General features: G+C 39.3%; 1 protein-coding gene across 1 annotated transcript in view; it reads right to left on the bottom strand.

Annotated features, from left to right (window-relative positions):
- Positions 1 to 421: 421 nt before the first annotated feature.
- The window catches only part of ADGRV1 (adhesion G protein-coupled receptor V1), a 471,474-nt gene continuing 452,063 nt past the window's right edge, over positions 422 to 19,832 (bottom strand). Inside the window, exons 88-90 of the mRNA XM_074360351.1 lie at positions 11,760 to 11,951; positions 9,283 to 9,460; positions 422 to 880 (exon numbers count right to left, since the gene is read on the bottom strand). Coding sequence (XP_074216452.1) covers positions 762 to 880; positions 9,283 to 9,460; positions 11,760 to 11,951 — 489 coding nt within the window. The 3' untranslated portion in view covers positions 422 to 761. The remainder of the gene's footprint in view (positions 881 to 9,282; positions 9,461 to 11,759; positions 11,952 to 19,832) is intronic.

Below are 19,832 nucleotides of genomic sequence, written 5' to 3'. Positions count from 1 at the left end.
CTCATTCCAAGGCAAAGAAAGACTGAAAAACCCCAAACCAAGAAATATCTCTCCCAAACAAACTGCACTGTGTGAATGATCCTCTTAGCTGTGCTAAAATGCTTGATGGAGTTATTTTTAACTGGGAACAGAACATTCATTCTGGAAAATCTTCAGACACCTAATTTTATAACGAGCAGAAATACATACTTTAGATGAAAGACTGTGCAAACCACAGCACCCTGCCAACACACAGGTGCAAAATCATCAACAGACAATATGTTTTGTGGTTTTTAGGAAAGAAAATCTTCTAGATGTCGTGAAGTCTTAAATCTGGATCACCTGTACCAGGGCTGGAAGAAACAGGGTGCTTGACATCATCGAGGTTTCTTTGCTCAGGCACAGTATTTTTTCATAAATAATGAGCCTGGGTGATACCAAGTGGATTCTACAGTTTTTATTGATTATTATTACTTTTATTAAACAATGTTAGTAGCCATGTAGGATGATTAAAAAACAACTAATATTTTGGAATATGGACACCCCATTAAGTGATATAAATTAATCCTATTAACTGATATAAATTGATCCAGTCTTTCATTATAGCTGTTAATTTTCAGGTTGCACAAGGATAAGCAATTTATATTTCAAACATAATCATCACTTCTGGGTTAATCATCCAGTATAATTAAGAATCCTATTACATGGCCTCATGTACTTATAGAGTTTTAGCAGAGTCAACACAAATACGAAAGTAGTCTCCTCCTAATGGTTACTGAGTGCTAGAGGTGGGTGTCTGCGATTGGAATTCTTCTAAGTTCCACGATCTGGGAGTCAGGCAAGGTGCCTCCCTCCTGGCTGCCTTGACCAGATTCATTGTCACTGACACTGAGACCAGCACCTGCAACAGAAAACAAAAAACTCCCAGCTATTAGTTCAGCAAATTAAGGGTCAAGTTACATTAAGTCAACACACATTTATTTCTCTGATGTTAACAAAAAGTGAGCTATGTACTTAGAATAAATATTATTAACATCTAACAGTTATAAAACTATATTTCAAATTCCTTTTGGTAGCCTTTATAAGTGAAAATTAATTTCTAAAGACACAAATTTGGGTTCTTAATCTTTTTTCTGTTCCCACATGGTTGACAGGTATAACGTACTCGTAAGAACAGCATTTCTCAAAAGGGGGCTTACTGAAATAAAACCAATCAGACAGTTGATTGGAATTTTTTAGCAGGGGGATAGGATTTGCTGTTGGAAAACATACAACCTCCAACCCCACATTTACTGAACCTAGTCGATCTTTCAGCTGAGACTCAGCGTGGGCAGGGATCTGAGAAAGAAACCACTGACCACACCTGGTATCATATCAGTGCCCAGAAGGCACTGGCTCTGAATGACTCAGATCTGTTCCCAAGGTAAAAATAATGATGTAACACAGGCCAGAACGGATCCACACAAGAATCCCACAAAGCTAGCTGTTAATTGCAGCTAGCACCAGAATCTCTGTTGAGGAAGCTCTACTATTTACTACTTTATTCACAACTCAGAAAACTCGACACTATGCTAGGCTAACACCTTGTTATTTTCTTTTATAAGGTGCAGAGGAACAGATAAACATCCTCTCTCTCTCTCTCTCTCTCTCACACACACACACACACACACACACAAACACACAGACAGAGAATAGGGATGTGGTCACAGGGCGTGTTGTTGGCTGAATCACCAGAGATTACAGCTCCCAGCCCCACCCCCCTCTGCCAGGCACAAGACTGAAAATAAGAAGGAAAGTGAAAAATCAGTTGCCTGGGCAGCTGAGACTTCCCTTTCCATCTGATACAGGAAAGGTGATTCTGCAGAGTTGGTAGCTAAGGGAAGATGGTGAATTAGCTTCTTCTTAACCTATTTGGAGACAGAAGCAGAAGTCCACTAATGACTTCCTTCTAACCAAGCCCCCCCTCTTTTGAGTCTCTGTTCTTCCCACCCTCTCTCTGTTACAGGCTGCTGTTGAAACCTCACTTCCTCCCTTTGCTTCTGTGACGCTGCCCTTGCCCATCGAACCCTCTGATCTGCTGGCTCTTTCCAAAGCTCTTCTGCTTTCCTGCACAGCACCTCTGGGGTCTGATGGGCTGTGGTCTGTGGTCTGGAGGGCTTGTCTTCAGCCCAGTTTCAGGGTCCACACGATCTGCCAGACCCTTGTCTGCTCTCTCACCTAATGTCTCACTAGGGCCACTGGTCACTGCCTTTCTTCACCATGTTATTATGTGGGCATTTCTGCCTAGGATGCTCTTTCCCTCTGCCCCACTCCTTAATCTGGCTGCTTCCACTCATCCTGTAAGTATCAATTCAGGTAGTATCACCTCTGCTACTCATGGGAACATGATGTTTCTCTTGTTAAATTTCTGATTCTCCTGCTAGATTATGTCTCCTAGTTCCTAGGACAGTGCCCAGCTCCTTGTGGGTATTCAGGAAATGTTTGTTGAATGTATTAATAAACTGTGTTCTGCATCCTGATTCTTGAAAATGCCTCCTCCCTCTTTATTGCCTGAGCTGTTCCTCTGATCCATTCTGCACTCCACTGCACTTTCCTTCTCAAGAACAAATGTGAGCTCCTCTTGCCAATGGCATCAAGCTTGAAACCATCTGCAATGTCTTTTAAGACACTCCTAACCTGGCTGTACCTTGCCAAACGGACAAGAGTTCAACCTTTGCCCACTGGAGAGCTTTCTCAAAGTGATCAGTTCTTTTGATTGGTCCTGCAACCAGCCACATTCTTTTCAGCCTGAGCATCTTCCTGCCTGTCCATTAAGGCCCATTTCCACACCCTTTCATAAATTCTTCTTTCACTATTCCTTCACAGCAGGGAGCTGGAGAGTGAACTGTCTGAAAAACCCGTTTATACTTGAAAAAATTATTAATCACATCCTTTTACACTCCAATTGCCCTAGTGTGGATGATAAATTGGATGGTACCTCTATATATAGTGGACATGTAAGTCATGAAACAAAATGTGTAACAAACACCCGTGAACTCTGTCCTCAAGTTAAGAACTAGAATATTGCCAATGACAATGTTTTTCAAAATTTAGTTGCCATAGTTCAAAAAATATATATTTAACATTAAAAAAACAGAATTTGGGTTTCTCTTTTAAAAAGCAGAAGATAAGTGAACGCTGGGCTTATATTTGTGAATTGTTTTGGAAAAAAAAGGCAAAAACATAGACCAGGAACTACTTTCTGGTTTGTGCATGTTTTCATCAGCCTTTTTGGATCACTTATGATATATGTCTGGCCCTGAGGTAACATTTGAGTTTGCCATACTGCTTTTGAAGGGCAGAGGGCCCATATTTTTCTGTCACAGAAGCAGGGAACTATCCGACCTGGAAGAACCTCGAAGCGGAACAGTAAGACAGAAGGTGACTGAGGTCCTGAGCCTACAGCAGCTTGATCTGGGTGCGGAATTCAGGTGCTCAGCAACAGAGCTGCCCGATATGGGATCAACCATGGAGAGACAGAGGGGCCCCCAGGATCAGCATCAGGGAAGAGTGAGGCATAATGAATGAACTAGCATTGCCTCCCTCTGATTTCAGGGTTGGTCTGCTCTGAAGGCCACTAGGAATGCATCAGCGTTTGCCCACGTGGGGACAAAGCACACTACAAAGAAGTTCTGTACTGACAGCCTGCAGAGCAGCCTGTGAGGGACAGAGCAGACTGGGCTGGGAGGTCCAACGTGCAATGCAGCTTCACAAGCGAAGGGGTGCCACCAGCTTGCTGAGCAGCCCAGAGCCCCAGGAGACGTCAGCAGGTTCTAGATACAGCCTCCCCTTGAGTCACCATGTCCTCCTCCTCACCCTGACTGTGACCCACCTCATCCTCCTTTTCAGTTTCCTCTCAGTTGACACAGATGCACGGTATCCAAATCCTAATCCCTCCTGAGACTCAGACAGGACAAGTATCACACACACACACGCGCGCACACACACACGCACGCGGCAGGACTGGGAGCACGGCCCAGGACAAAGTGTGTTTCTCGTCTTGCTGTAATTCATTCAATGGTCTAGGAAGGCATTTGGCAGTAAGAATCCTGATTTTATGAAAAGTATCTTAGTGCTTAAATTTTAAGCCAAAAATTCACGAAAAATCCAGTATCTCTGATAGTAATAACTTTCCACTGTGATTAACTAAACAGGCAATGTCAAAGGAACTCCAAGTAACAACTTACATTCATCTCGTGTCTCTCATTTCCTCAACATTTCAACATACTTTAGTTATTAGTTAGGAAGCATGATTATTAGTCCTGTTTTACAGACATGGGGACTGAGTAAGGATCAGAAGTACCCAATGAGTTGCCCACGCCACACAGCAGGGAAGTCATGGAATTCAATGGGCCTTCTGACCCCAAATGTACGGGGCTGTCTTCCACACCCAACTGCTTCGTGTGCGGGCAGCTCTAAATCATGTAACTTCTTTGTTCCCCAGGTTTCAAGTGTTCACATGTGTCTATAGAATAAATTTCAAACTCCTTGTCACATACTCAAGCACCAAACTACCTGGCTCAATAGCTATGGGGCAGTGAACACCCAGGTGTTACAGAAAACAGTATGAACATTTAAAACTGTTTTTAAGCATAACAAGAAATTGAACCCAACAAATAACTTATACCACACATGTGCTGAATTTAAATTCTGCCAGACACTGTGATAGATTCTTTACATAGGCAATCTCCATACTCCAAGAAAACTTACAAGCTAGTTATAATCACCTTTATCTGCTAAAGGAGGAAACTGAAAGGTTGAGCTGCTTGCTCAAAGTCACACAGACAGTACACTGCAGAACCAGGATTCCGACACAGGGTTCATGGACCCCAAAGCCCATTCTTATTTCCTATGGCCTTTTATTTATTTATTTTTAATTTTTTTTCCATTTTTAATTTTATCTTATTTTGGGGGGAGGGGAGGTAACTTATTTAATTAATTCACTTATTTATCTATCTATTTATTTATTTTTAGAGGAGATACGGGGGACTGAACCCAGGACTTTACGCATGCTAAGCACACACTCTACCACTTGAGCTATACCCTCCCCATCCTATGGCCTTTTAAAATAATGAGACAGAGGTCATACTCCTTCAATCTTCTTCTGAAGGAAAAAAAATAAAAATCTTTCCACATTTTACTCTTCCACTTTGATGCCCACCCAACTTTGTTTAGTACACTGGGCTGCAGAAGTTCTTGAAGTCAAATAAGTTGTAGTGATGTGATGTCTCTGAAGGAGAAACGTATTAATGAGTTCGAGGAGTTTGTGTATTTGGACCTCGATTCTGAATGTTTTCATGTGTGTTCAAGGACTTGTTATTTATTTTCTTCTGACTGAAAAAAGAAATCATTTAAAGATTTCCAACAGGGAACTGTTTATCAGGACACTTGTGTCATTGGCCTGAGGCAAAATCAGGAAGTTAAGGGGCTGGGGTGACGGGGAATCAGATTAGTCTCTGGGAGAAGATCCCTGTGAGGAATGACCCTGTTTCTAAGCCCAAGATGTTCCCAGCTTGACATTTTCTAGAATCACGTCAGTTCTGAATCAACATAAAAATGCCAGTTCTCAAAACACTTGTGAGGGATGTAAACAGAGCACATGCCCTTCCATGCCGGCCTCGCCCTCTGTGCAGGCGGAGTCCGTTCTGGTGAGTTAGCTCAGACCTTCTCCTCTTTCCGAAAACGGAGGCTGTCCCAGGGTGACTGTTCTCTTTCTCCCAAAGTCCTGGCTGGGAACACGGATGATCCCTGAGAAAGTTCTATTAAAATAACTAATAATAACCACGACACCACTAGTCTAGGACTGAGTGTCTCACTTGCCTGTGGAGAGGCTAATGTACTTCATGAACAACTAATTGAAGATTATGTCCTCTTTTTAGAGTGAAATTTTTAGATTTCTCGTAGAAAAACAAATAATTTATTTAAAAAATGAAAAAGGTCAATAGTGTTTTCTTTTTCTTTGCGTGTGTATGTGTTTTAAGAAATGCAATATGGTTAAAATTCAAATGAAAAAACAAGTCCAAGACTGGCTTTGGGGCAAGGGCTTCTATTTTATACCAATTAAATGAGTAAGATACATTACATCTGGATAAAATTCTGTGCTGGGAGTGGAATGGTAATGCAAGTTCAAAGAGAGAAGAGAATAGTGGAAAATTTCCAACTGGAAAAGAAAAGCCTGCTCATAGCTATTTAAAAGCAAATGAATAACTGTGGGTATCAAACTGCTCTAGTACTTAGACTTCTTTAAATTAGTTTGAAAGAATAATGTAAATTTAAAAAATCTAAAATTTATAATTTAGTGGAAATTATGTTTCTTGATACTACTTAAACTTATGATGAAAAATTTTAGATGTTTATTTAGATATATGCAAACAGTAATATAGCTTTTCAAAGTTGTTTAGGGGTTCAAATGAAAAAAACTTTGAAGATCCACTGTTCCTAGTACTTGACCTAGAGTGGCTCACAGTTAGGCGGGATCTGAGACAGATCAAGATTTGCAAACTCAAATGTCACAGAGCCTAGGGACACCAGAGTAAATCAGTGACACAGGTCTGGTGGGCACTGGACAAACCTGTCTAAAGGGGCAGCTGTTACTCAGCTCCAATCAGTGTTCTGCTAGATTTTAAGCACTCTTATCGCTAGATTTTTTTTTTTAGGAATTTCTGGGGTTTTATGGGGTATTTCTAAATTTTTAAATTTTGGTTCAAAAATGTTAAAATGCAATGAAGGCCAAAAAAATTCCCTGTTGGTCCAAATCTGGCCCATGTGTTGACTGTGAATTCTGCTGTAGATGGAGTGGCAGGTGGCCTGCTCCTTTGTTTCCACCGTATTCTAAGATGGAAAGTGTCTAGGGAGTGGTGCTTGGTACCTTTTCCAAAAATAAAAGGAGCCTGTGTTAGAGGCTACTATTCTGGTCTTTTTAAGTATTTACTTCCCAATGTGTTTAGTGAACTCTAAGCAATGCTCAACTCCATCTATAAGTAAGCAAGTCATTCCATGCATTCCTGAATGGAATGCATTCAATACTTGTTATATATATAGGATCCAGATCTAATTTAATTATGTTACAAGAATTCGTGTTCGCAGTGCCATAATATCAACTGACTGTTCTCTAGCGCTGGGAACATAATCTTCCCTCAGGATTATTTGTAATGTGAAAGACCCTTTTCAGTCCTAACTCTGAGGAGCGTTTAATAAAGTTGTTCCTTCCCTCCGTCATGAAACTCTTCTCTCTCTATTCTCGTGCTCACCACACAGCCTCTGTGGGACCCTCTTCCACTCACTCTTTAAATGTAGGTATTATCTAGGATGTTCTTCCTATTTCTTTCCTTTCTCATGTTTTCCCTTTCTCCTTTTCCCTCCCTTCCTCACCTCTTTTGTTCTCATCTCTTAGCTTCCACTCTCCCAGACTCAACTTACTCACCCCCATAGCTTCAAACGTAATTGCTGCATGAGGCATTGCACATCATTACCTCCAACCCTGCATCTCTCACCAAAGATCCCAACTTGAATATTTAAGAGCCCCCAGGCTGAATGATCAAAATATCCAAATCGGAACTCATCAGTTTCTTGCTGAAAGCAATCAACACACAAATGCTCTTTAGACGCGATTCCTCACTCAGGTGAGAAGCGCGAGCCTTTGCTGACTCGCCTGTCCTCTGTGCTTCCTCAGCTCTCCCCTTGTCCTTTTTCTTTCCACTCCCCAGATCTGAGGCCTAAACCCTGGGCCACTGTAATCACCTCCCAGCCTTTCTGACTGCTTCCAAATTTATCCTCCAGACTTTCACAAGAGTTATTTTGCCTCAAAACCAGTGAGAACATGCTGTTCCTCTCCTGGAAAACCTCCGTGGCTCACTGGGCTCTATAAACATCCCACTGCCTAGCATGGCATGCGCAGAGCATCTTAATACCATGCAGGACGTCGGTAAGTACTCTGCTCCCCCAAAGTGAATCTACCAGGAACTGTGTTCTGGAAGCCCCAGGTTAAATGAAGTGAAGTGGCTTTCTTTATCCTAGGGCTTTTTAGGGCTGCTAAAACGCTAGGGGAATTGTGAACCTCTGCAGTTTCCCAAGTGGATTCGGTCAGGGGATCCTTTCACCGAGGGTGACTATGAATATCTCCAGGAGGGTGCTCACTGAAACCCAGTTGAGGAACTCTAGTAACTTGCTAACAATGCAGGTGACCTGCCTTCCAGGTTTTTCTCCCGCCGCCTGGCTTCACCCCGCCTCCACCCCAGCCACACTGCGTGCTGCTTCTCCCCAGGCAGGCCATGCCCCCCACCCCGTGCAGCCCAGGGCTTTGGCTAATTCTTTTCCCTCAGTCTGCACTGTCTTTCCTCCACTCTTTACTTACTTCAGCCTTACATATTCTTCAAGGCTCAACTGAGAAGGTTCTAAAAAAAGTTTCTTTGAATAACTCTTTCCACTACTTATTTTACTCTTCTTTATGTCATGTTTGTGTGAATGTCTATTCCTCCAAACAAACTTTGTTTCACTTTTCATTCACTCATTCATTCATTCATTCTCCAAAAACATCTACAAAAGGTTTACCAAGCACCAAGCACTAATCTGAACACAGGAATATATACAGTAGAATGCAGTAATCAGTACAATAGGTTCGTCTGAGCACAGTCATATCTCTTCTAGTTTGCTTGTATATCTAAAAATGAAAGGTTCACTGAAGTTTTTATAACAGTGACAGTTTAACAATTTTCTGAGGAAAAAAAAGAAAAAATTGCATATTTGATTTGAAAACAACTATCCACTGGGGACATAGGTTGAGTAGAGTTGAACATACAGGAAGAGCCAAGGAAATTCTATTTGTGATAGCTCCTTGAAAACTGTAAAACTATATGAGGCCTGTTGGGTTGCCTTTGAAAGTTTCTGCTGCAAAGATACCCCACAAGAAATTCTATCTGGCAGGTCAAAGGCAAAACTCTCTCAGTGAAACCCCCACCAGATTCTTACAAAGCTGAACTTGTCTCAATGGGTTCCTGGTGTGCTAGCAAGACTCCAGTGCAGAGATACTTACATTTAGTTAGAGTGTGCCTTTTCCTTAAAAGTAAGTTTTACATTATTCTTAGGCTGTCTTATATTTGGTGCCAAGAATAAAATATCCTAGAATTTGGCTGGGATTAGGATGGGGTCATGAGAATCAGGATGAGCTAAGGGTGACTGAACTTCTACAGCTTCATGGGAAGAAGATGTAAATCTTAGCACAGCAAGAGCGCCTACGTCTAATGGGGTTTGTGGGTTCACACATACCAGTTTTTAATGCAAATATCAAGTCATCAAACTCCTGGGACTCCTCATCAGCTATTAATGACCCCTGGCCGTATCCTCCAGAGGACGGGAACGTGGCGCCATTCTGCGGGCTTGGCTTTAAGTCAGGGCTGGCCTGACTCGCGTGCTGGAAGGATGCTCTCTCCCAGTCAGGTGGCACCTTTTAGGGTCGGGGTTGGGAGAAAAGGGAACCATAATATGAGTACACACATATTTACTCTAAAATCTATATGAACAATTTATCTCTGTATCTCAGTTAGAAAGACCAAGTGAATTAGAATTAAGACTTTTAATTTTACATTTTTTCTTTAGTATGTCTCTCCATCAGACAATCTAATCTGATAATTCTAAACAACTTCTCTATTAGAATTACTTGTAGATTTCTATGCCGTCACATGTGGAGAAAGAGGATTATTTTTAAAGCCAATAAATACATTACATTTTTTCATAGGATATGTGCAAAGAAAACTGCTGAAAAATAAGACCTGGAGAGGAACACTTCTAGTCTTTAAGATACAATATAGAATTCTAAATATAGTAGCTACCGATTAAGGACATAGTGAGTTGGAAAAAAAAGTTCTTTGATAGAATTCTAAACTCCTCCTTTTCTAAAATTAAATGTTTAAAGAGACAGTTCTATCCTGAAACGGTTAAATATATTTGCTTTCCTTTCGGTTACTGGTAAACACCCCCTTAATCCTTCCTTTCCTAACGCTTTCCCTTCTCTGCATGGCTTTCAAGAATGTCTCTGCTAGTCCCTCACGGACAGCTGGATCAAGGCCAGTTTTAAGCCTCTGAGGAATGCAGAGCACACTGTAGGATATACCACTGTGCTACACCCCAAATGAACATTCGAGTAGTGCTCAGGCCAGGAACTGCACTGTCACAGCTGCTGCCTCCCATATAAGGTTCTCTGAGAACTGAGAAAAGTGATCTAACGACTGGAGAAATAAATCTGAGAGAAGATGAAACCTGAGAAAATTTCACCAGGAAGTTGAACAACTAGACTAGCACTCACTGTTCAATACAGCTTGATGTAGCTCTGTGATGCCACAAACATTTTATATCTGTGTTCCCCACTAGAGTAGCTACCAGACACATGCAGCCATTGAGCACTTGAACATGGCCAGGGTGACTGATGAGCTGAATTTGTAATGTTATTTAATTTTGATTCATTTCAATTTAAACCACCACACGTGGCTAATGGCTAACGTACTGTATAGTTCAGATTTACATAAGTGCTAGATTGGGTAGCCGATCAAAAAGACAAAAAAAAAAAAAGTTTTAAGTCTCACTTCTGAACTGCTGATCCTAAAAATGCCCATTTCTATTGTTATCAACTGTGATGCGGAAACAATTCAGTTTCAAGAACTTTTAGGTTATAAAAATGGTACCAGATTTCTAAACAGTTAAGGGTACTAAACACATATCCCAGTTTTTAAATATGGTAATTTATTTGTGATCACTTACCTTAATTTTCACCTGACATGAATCAAATTACTTTCTACATTAACATGGAGGCCAAAAAATATTATTGAGCAGGTAGATTCTCCCGCTCTCTCCCTCCCTACTTAACTGTCTATAAACTGTTTTCTTTTCAGACAGATGCACCTTCATTTCCTGCTATTTTTCAGGATCCAAACACAAATACTGCTCCTCTTGACTCTTTAATACAGACACACCAATATGAGCTATGTAAGGAATGGTAGCAAGCACATCTCAGGCACCGCAGAAGTTGTCAGGGACCTGTTTACTGTCTCTTCCTGGACAAATGTCTTCAGGTATGTTTTAAAAGATGAGCAGTGGTGCCCATGCTATGGGCGGCACTACTGATAGGTTGGGGGCAACGTGATTTAGACACAGGAACCCCAAATGTGTGGACAGAGAACAATGGGAGGTTTGTTTCAGAACGTTTGTTGGGATTGAAGCAGTGAGTTTGGGATGAGTAAACGAAGAAAGCTGTGAAAATATTTTTAGGAAGAAACACTGATTTTTTTTTTCCTTAATGGAGGTACTGGGGATTGAACCCAGGACCTCGTGCATGCTAAGCATGCGCTCTATCACTGAGCTAGATGCTGCCCCCAACCCAAGAAACAGTATTTAAAGAAAAATTTCTGAAGCAGATTCAGTCATTATCATGTCAAATTAGGAAGCTTCTGAAGAAAGAGATGAAAAAGTATGTTCTGTCTGATTTCCCAGTACAAACTGCTGGTTGGTGGAGCTCACAGGGCAAGGGGGAAGAAGAATTAGATAATGGACATGATACCACTGTGAGCACATCCAACACTACAGGTCAGAGAACATCAGGAGGAAAAGGGTCTAAAAAGTACATGGCACCGTCTAACTTGTGCTCTTTGTAAAATGGAAAGGTTGTACATGAAAGAGAGTGACAGAGAGAGATTCAGAGAGAAGCAGTGACAGAGACAGAGGGGGAGAAGGAGAAGGGTCAGGGCAGGCACCTCCTCCATCGCACTGATAAGATTCTGGGTGGACTTGCTGATCTCCCCTCCTGCAGGAAGCATTCCGCTCCCGGGGGTGAAGAAGGCTGTGCTGGGTCCTGGGTGCCCATTCATTTCCACTGTGTAGCTGGCCTTCATAGGGCAACACGTCTGGTTGTGTAGAATGAAATAAACCACAAAAACGTAAAGTCCCTGTAAAAGAAAAGAACACCAGCATGTAAAAGGGTGACCTGCGACCACCGCTAAACAATACACGTGAGGGCAGGCACAGCCGATTTGCTACACGTGTTCTCCAAGTTCTACCCAAAGCTGGGAAAGTCATTCAATATCACTTGGCAAGACTGCCTTCTCGCTAACAAGTCATTTTTTTTTCTCTTGGTTAAAACATAAGTAACTCTGATATCTAGCTCTTTGCAGAGGCGTATCTGATTGGCTGTGGACATTTTGTTTTAGAGGGCAAACCTCTTATCTTCCAAAAAATTACTGTCTTTTCCCACCTATCTCACTTAATTTTCATTTTTTTCTTAGCAAATTGGTTACCTTAATTTTCTAGTGAGGCACACATGCTCCAGCCACCTTGGAGTCTGGCGGATGGAGAAGAACTAAGTAAGCCTTCTGATTTTGTGTATATAGCTCACCTACTTCCCTCATTTGGAAATAAAATCACTGGGCAGGGACTCAAGAGGGCTTCTATGGATTGCTTAATATTTAGCATGCTTTGCTCCTCAGTGTTACATGAGAACAACAAAGCTGTCTTGTGTATTCTTAAATATCTGCCGGCCCTTTAAATTCTTTTGCAATCTAGTCAAACTCTTGACAATTGCTCTGCTTCCGTCACAGAGAGCGACTCACATTTTGCAGTTGTGTCCCAGATGCTGCCTACACTGGCTTTCCTTCTGATTTCTACAAGGGGTCTACTGTCTACTTCTAATGGTGCTTCTATAAGGCTTGGTAATTTTGACCTTTACATTCAGCCAATAAAATATGTTAAATCGTGCCTTTTGTGTCTGTTAATCCTGGTGCAAATAAGAATCTTCTTAGTTACTAAAATTCTTAAATTAGTCCACAAAAACGAAAGCAAGACACTCAGCTTGTTAAAGAGGCAAAGGAGTTAATGCCAAGATTTTTCATAAAATACAAATAAGTATCATCATTCTGTGAAATTTGAAATTTGCATTCTCCCCTGGTTCCTAATATTTCTGGAAGTGTAGAAGCAATAAAGCAAATACTATGGGCTTGAAGCTTATATCTGCTGGTATAAACAGTAAAAAGTCTATTAGAATATACTCAAGGCACAAGAACTACAACTAACTTCTAATGTAAAATGAAATTAGAGGACAGTCTGCAAGATGGGAATGCTAGCATTTGATCTGTGTTGCCATTTCTGGAATACTGTTATAAATTAGGTCTTTCTCCTCTTTCTACCAGAATGACCCCATTCTGGGTTGGCATCCAGTCTATATAATTAACAAATATGTTTTAAAATCAGTGGTTTATCTGCTAAAAATATTTTTAAATATAATTACTCTAACCATGATATAAAATTAGTAACAGAAACATTTCCTTTTGAATTTGGGTTTTTTTTTTTTTTGGAAACAATATTCATAGTCTAAATTGCATGTGATAAGCAAACGAGTCTCACATGCAAATGATGTCATGAATATTAGCAGAATTAAATCTTCCTGAAAACGCACACACACATCCAAAATTTTTCTTGTACCAGTAATTTTTCACATGGGTATGACCTAATTACATTGGCCACAGCAATAGACAAAACAGGAAAAAAATTAAACTGTCAGCCTTGAAAACTGTGAGAATGCTGTTGATTTATTTCAGGATTTCTCTAAGTGTTACTAAGCGATAGGGTAAAAGCTAGATCAGGAAACAAAAACCATGCCTTAGAATCCATCTCTAAGGACTCATTTGTTAAAACAGCACATTCTCTCTTGTTTGTTTTTACCTCTAGCCTTTTGTGCTCCAGCAAAGCAACTGCCTGCTGAAAATAACTTGCATGTGCAAACTGTGTATTTTTTTTTTAAAAGCATATTTACATACACAGTAAATACTCTGAATCTTTTAGATGTGCCTCAGGAAACATAAACACTGTTAAAATGGAAAGAAAAGAATGTAGATTGATGACATTTGCCTGTGTCCAGCCCAGGCTGGGCAAATATAGAAAAAGGACCTTCATTATCCCAAAGTACTCAGCTGTGGAGGTTTCTGACCTCAGAGTGAAAACAAGTGCTTATTCCAAACACTATATTACATCTCAGGCTCTCCTCTGTACGGTGTTCTGTAAAAGAATTTTAAGAGAGAATCTAGAATCTCGAGTACTCAATCCAATATGCTGACCACCCTCTATGTGCACTGCCAGGCGATGAGATGCAAGGATAGAACATTTGGTTTCTATCCCAAGCTGCTCACAAAGACAAAATCCTGCAAAATAACAGGCTAACTGTTCCTGAAGCAGGACATAGTAATTCATCTGCTCTTCCTGTTCTTTACTTAGTGGAGGCTTACCGAGAAGGGAATTCTTTCTGTGCATTGCTCTTTTGATGATTTTGCTGGATCCACTGCAATGATGAAAAAGAGTTCTTACGTATCTTATCTCCCACCTCCCACCCCTACCTTCTTCTATTATTGTTATCTTGGCCTTTTCCAGAATATCATATAATTGGAATCATACAGTATGCAGCCTTTTCAGACTGGCTTCTTTCACTTAGCAATATGTATTCGAGGTTCTTCCATGCCTTTTCGTGATTTGATAGCTCATTTTAAAAAATTTGTTTATATTGCTGAATAGTATTCCATTGTGTGAATGTAATACAGTTTATCCATTCACCTATTGAAGGCCATATTGGATATTTCCAATTTTGGGCAATTATGAATAAAGCTGCCAAAAATAAAAAAAGAAAGAAAAGAAAAGAAAAGAAAAGAAAAGAAAAGAAAAGAAAAGAAAAGAAAAGAAAAGAAAAGAAAAGAAAAGAAAAGAAAAGAAGAGAAAAGAAGAGAAGAGGAGAGGAGAGGAGAGGAGAGGAGAGGAGAGGAGAGGAGAGGAGAGGAGAGGAGAGGAGAGGAAAGGAAAGGAAAGGAAAGGAAAGAAAAGAAAAGAAAAGAAAAGAAAAGAAAAGAAAAAAAGAAAAATGCTTTCAAAAGTCTTCAGATTGTATCTGAATTGACTCTACCTACTTTGGCCAATTTTGGATTTCTTTTGATTTAGGAATTTAAACTCATTAGCAAATGTTCAGTGAGACACAGATGAGACCACAACAACCTAAAGGAGTTAGTAAATGCTCTTAACCTCATCAAGGCGCAAGTAAGTACAGAAGATTTTAGCTGCTTATCTAGTAGTTTACGTTGGTTCCACATGAGCTGGGAAAGAATCAACACTGCCATCTGACAAATCTACCTGAGCAGTGGCGGCAGAGGAGAAGTGGGTAACACAGGAAGTTGATCAAGCTGCCTGTCTTTGAAGGAAGTGAAGTCTCAGTTTCATGCTGATTCGGAGAACTCATCTGAAACCTGAGTGTGCCCCCTCTGAGGACTGAGATACAGCCCTCAATTAGGAGCAGTTAAGCTTTGGAGGAATTGTAAAAAGATCTCAGAAGAGGGTAAAACCAAGTATTCAAACCATAACTACAGGCACGCTGTCTTAGTCAGCAGTCCTTTTTGTCTCCGCCTCTCCAATCTCAATTTCTTCAGGTTACAGACAAGTGGTTAAAATATCAAATGCATTAAATAAACGTACTTAGTAGCTGCCCAGGCTCATTCTTTTAATTTTGTCTCTAAGTAAAGTGAAACATGAATTCATTATTTTGTCTGCATTCTGAATGCTGGCCTTGCACGACGGCCAGTTGGAGCTAGTGTGACACACCTCCCACTCTGTCCTGCACTAGTGAGAATTCACACCCAGACAGCAAGAGTACTCAGCAAGCCCGAGCTAAATGTGTTCAGCATCTTGACATGTTGACTCCATACAGCCTCTGTTTCTAATATTTATTTCAGATTCTGGCAAAGAGTTGTTACGTACGATTAAAAAAAAACCATGAAGGTGATAGTGCCTGCCCTGTCACTAGAGCACGAAGAACTGAATCAGTCTAGGTATTAAAATGCAGATTTTGTAGTGGTGCCAGCACTTAAATATTTGAGGAATAAAAAGCTAGAGATGTACGAGCAACGAGGGATTGGTCCGACAGACACAATCTATCTCATGGTGTGCTGTGAGAGTTGATGAAAAGCTGCACTATCAGTAGCAGGAACAGGTTATGGATGAAGCATATCATAACTCAGAGAATTTGAAAATAAAGAGATTTTGCTAATGTAAACTTCCAGTGAATTAAGATGGAAAAAGACAGAGAGATTGAAGGGATTACAGAAACTAAGAGATAAGAAAAATACTCAACAATTGTTAACTGCTATTCTTGAAATAGGGAATCCAATGAATGTAAGTGAAGATGAATAAAAATATATGATACTAGTACAAGAAAGTTCCCTGGAAAAAACCCCAAATAAAACTTAATCTGTGAATTGAAAGTATAATACTATGTACCAGGGAAATTTTGGTATAGATTCTTTAAAACCGCATTGTAGCCTTATTAAGTTTTAAACTTTATGAGATTCCAGTAGAAAAAAGCCAATCTCTTAATAAGTGGTAAATTTTAGGCTGCCTTCAGACTTTATGTCAATTTTTAGGGTTAAAAGACAATGAAGCAGTATCTGTTTCATTCTGTGAGAGAAAGTGGCTTAAGAACATTTTACCCAGCCAACATAGTATTTGAAATTATCAAACATAAAAAAATGCTATAAGTGCAGCATTCATAAATTTTCTTGGGGGAAAAAAAAAAACTACAACCCAAACTACATAATAAAATATAACCAATAAAGATACGAATTGTCAACACCTAGGGAAAAACAATTCAGAAATGAAGATGGCAAAAATATCATGTAAAAGGACCTGTAGCTATGCATTTAGATAAAGGACCAATATTGAAAAAAAAATGAAAATTATAAATTCAAATGTAAATGGTAAGTATCTAGATAATGTAAAAAGCATAATATTAACTAAAAAATTTCCTAAGGTTGAGAAGAGTAGAATTAGGAGGAGATCTGAGTATTGATGATTTTATCATCTTTCATGGCATGTGGTCAGTTGATACTATAAAACTGAAATACCTAGGTGATAAAAAAACAGTGATTCCAATCCTTGAATGTACTTGTAACTTCTTAATCTAAGAGAGACCTCTTATTTCTCTTGTGGTGATTACAATATCTATGGTGTGGAAGCACTTTTTGATATTTAACAATTATTTCTTTTCCATTTTAGTTTTTCTTGTGACAAATTCAAAAAAATTAAAATTAAATTTTGTATATTACAGCAACTATAATATGGTCATATTTAAAACTTAATTATAATTAGGCATTCAGTCATATTCAGTATGTCTAGAAAGATGTCTGAAATGATGTTCACTTAATGTTATTATTTTTATTTTAAAACAGTCAATAGTCTTTGAGACAAGATGACATATATATGTATAAAGTAGGAACGATTTTTTTAATGATCTTTTATATTTAATGACATAATTTGCTCTTTCTGGTGTTCTCCATTAATTTCCGTAAAACTGTATTTCTCTTACATCATTTCCTTTCCCGTCAGCCCGCATAACCTCTTTTTGGTATTTCTTGTAGTTCAGAGCTTTTGGAAGTAAATTCTTTCAGCTTTTGCCTGAAAATGTCTTTACTGCCCTGCCTGTTAGAGGCATATTTTCACGGGATATAGAAATCTAGGTTAACAGGTCTTGATTTCTTGTTGGTTAGGGAAAGGAGTCATTACACTGTCTTCTGGTTTCCAGAGTTTCTGATGAAAATAGTATTATTTTTTATCATTATTTTCTTGTATACAATGCTCCCTTCACTTCCTCAAGCTGCTTTCATGATTTCCTATTTAGATTTTCAAGAGTTTGACTATGATTCACTGAGGCATATTTTTCTTTTTTGGGATTCTCTAAGCTTTCTGGGTCTGTGGTTTATGCTATCAAATTTGGAAAATTCCTGGCCATGATTGTTTCTATTATAGTCACTTAATGTTTATGAGGATTATTTATGGATGAAGTTTGAAGTGACTTTAAAAGTTTTTAAACTTTATACTTTTATTATTTAATTCTTTATAATAACTATTTATCATTTTCCCCAAAATTACAATGATTAAAAAAAAAAACCTCCAAGCAAATTTGTTAGCATATTAGGAATGACCAATTCTGTACAATGGGAACATGGACACAGGGACCATTTATTATTATTGTTTTTCTGTTCTATATTTTTAAAACTTTGAAGCAGAAAGGTGTTAAATAAGAGGAATAATATTTTTGGAGACATAGGGAAAATGTGCAATTTCAGAACCTCCAGATATATGTTAATTCTGTTATGAAAATAGTTAAGAAATAGGTAGTGGAATCCTACAAGTGGCCTAATCAAAACCACCTACCTATTAGATAGAGGAAGAAAGTACAGGATAAAGGACTTAGAAGAATGAAATCTTCTTTAAAATTTGGCTTTCTTTCAGCTCAAAAATTACAAATTTGGGATTATGCAAAGAATATCTTTCAATAAATTGTAACCTCCTAGAAAGCAAGAGACTGTCCAATTCACAGTTGTATTTTTTAGTTTATAGCATGGCCCCTAGCACACAAGAAATATTCGTTAAATAGGAGATTATAGTTTTTATGTTTCATCAGTAGGAGAGAGTAGGATGGAGTGGGGAGTGGCATGTGTTGGTTTTAGTCCTCTAATTTTCTCATTAACGTTAGGTAATTCGGTAGTTGCTCAAGAAAATTTTGTTTTGGCTCATTCTTTGTGTTTCACATGTTACATGTGCCAAGACTCTTACGGGAGAATGAAGCATCCGCCCTTGACTGGGTCTCTGTTCTCCTGGGTCTATGCCCCTCTGGTGGTGGGCTTGCTTGGCACTGAGCCCCCAGGTACCTTCCTGGCTGTCTCTGGCTTCTCTGCTTGGAGTGGGTTTGCATGCTGCTGCTGCTTTTTTTTTTTTTTTTTTTTTTTGGTGACTGCTTCTCCTTAAAGGGCTTCACAGCTTTCTGCTTTTGCTCTCCCCTTGGCAGGCTCCCTAATGAAGTCTTTGTGATTTCTTCTTTCTGGCTTCTCACTGCTCTTGGGCTGCTGACCTACTGCTGCTCTGCATCATCAGTGACTTGGCAGCAAAGACACTGGATTTCATGCCAGTGACAGGATTGAAAAGACAAATACAGGTTTTATGCATTTGTACCCTTTTTTCAGGTGTGAGAAAAGCAGGGATTCCATCTTCCACTGCTTCAAATTTTTTGAACTGTTCTTACTTTTCACCGTTTTAGTTGGTTTTGTTAATGTTCTTATTTATAATAAGAGTCTGCAATCTAACATGTTCATTAAATATACAGAGAAAGGAAACAAGAGCTGATCATTGGTTATCAGCACAACTGAAACATTTAGAACTCTTTGGGAACAATTATTACCTAAATACTCTTAAAAATATTTGGATGGGGTTGGTAATTGCCTAGTGTACACCATGGATTATGTCAAGTTCTTCTAAAATTTTTTTACTAATTTAAGGGACACTATTCAGAAAAGGGAAAGTCAATGAAGTTCAGTTACCTTAGTGTGCTGGTTTCAGGTACGTCTATGACTAACGTATCTGAGTAGCAGGCCTTTACTTTCAAGGCTTGGGCTTAGAAAGATGTCTGTTTCAAATTGTGTAATTCCTAGGAGCAACAATTCTGTATTTTTTCATCATAAATATCCAGAGTATAGACAAGGTATTTTTTCTTTTATACAACCAAAGTTTCTATCTGTAATTTAAGAATGTATTTCTCTGCGTGTCACTTATGGACAAGAGAAAACTTTCGTCTTCCTTGTTGTTAATACTCGTGAATCAAAAGATAATTATTAAGTCACGCCTCAACAATTTCACCTCCAGATTATATGGTCCCTGTTCCTTCAGCCTTTCCTCTTGCACCCTGTTCTACAGGGCTTCATCTTGGAGCCTCTCAGGTCAGTGTTCTTCATGCTTCTGATAGGTTTCAA

This window comes from Camelus bactrianus, chromosome 3 (genome assembly GCF_048773025.1).
Source record: "Camelus bactrianus isolate YW-2024 breed Bactrian camel chromosome 3, ASM4877302v1, whole genome shotgun sequence".
Taxonomy (NCBI): domain Eukaryota; kingdom Metazoa; phylum Chordata; class Mammalia; order Artiodactyla; family Camelidae; genus Camelus; species Camelus bactrianus.
This window is presented reverse-complemented; position numbering and strand designations above follow the sequence as displayed.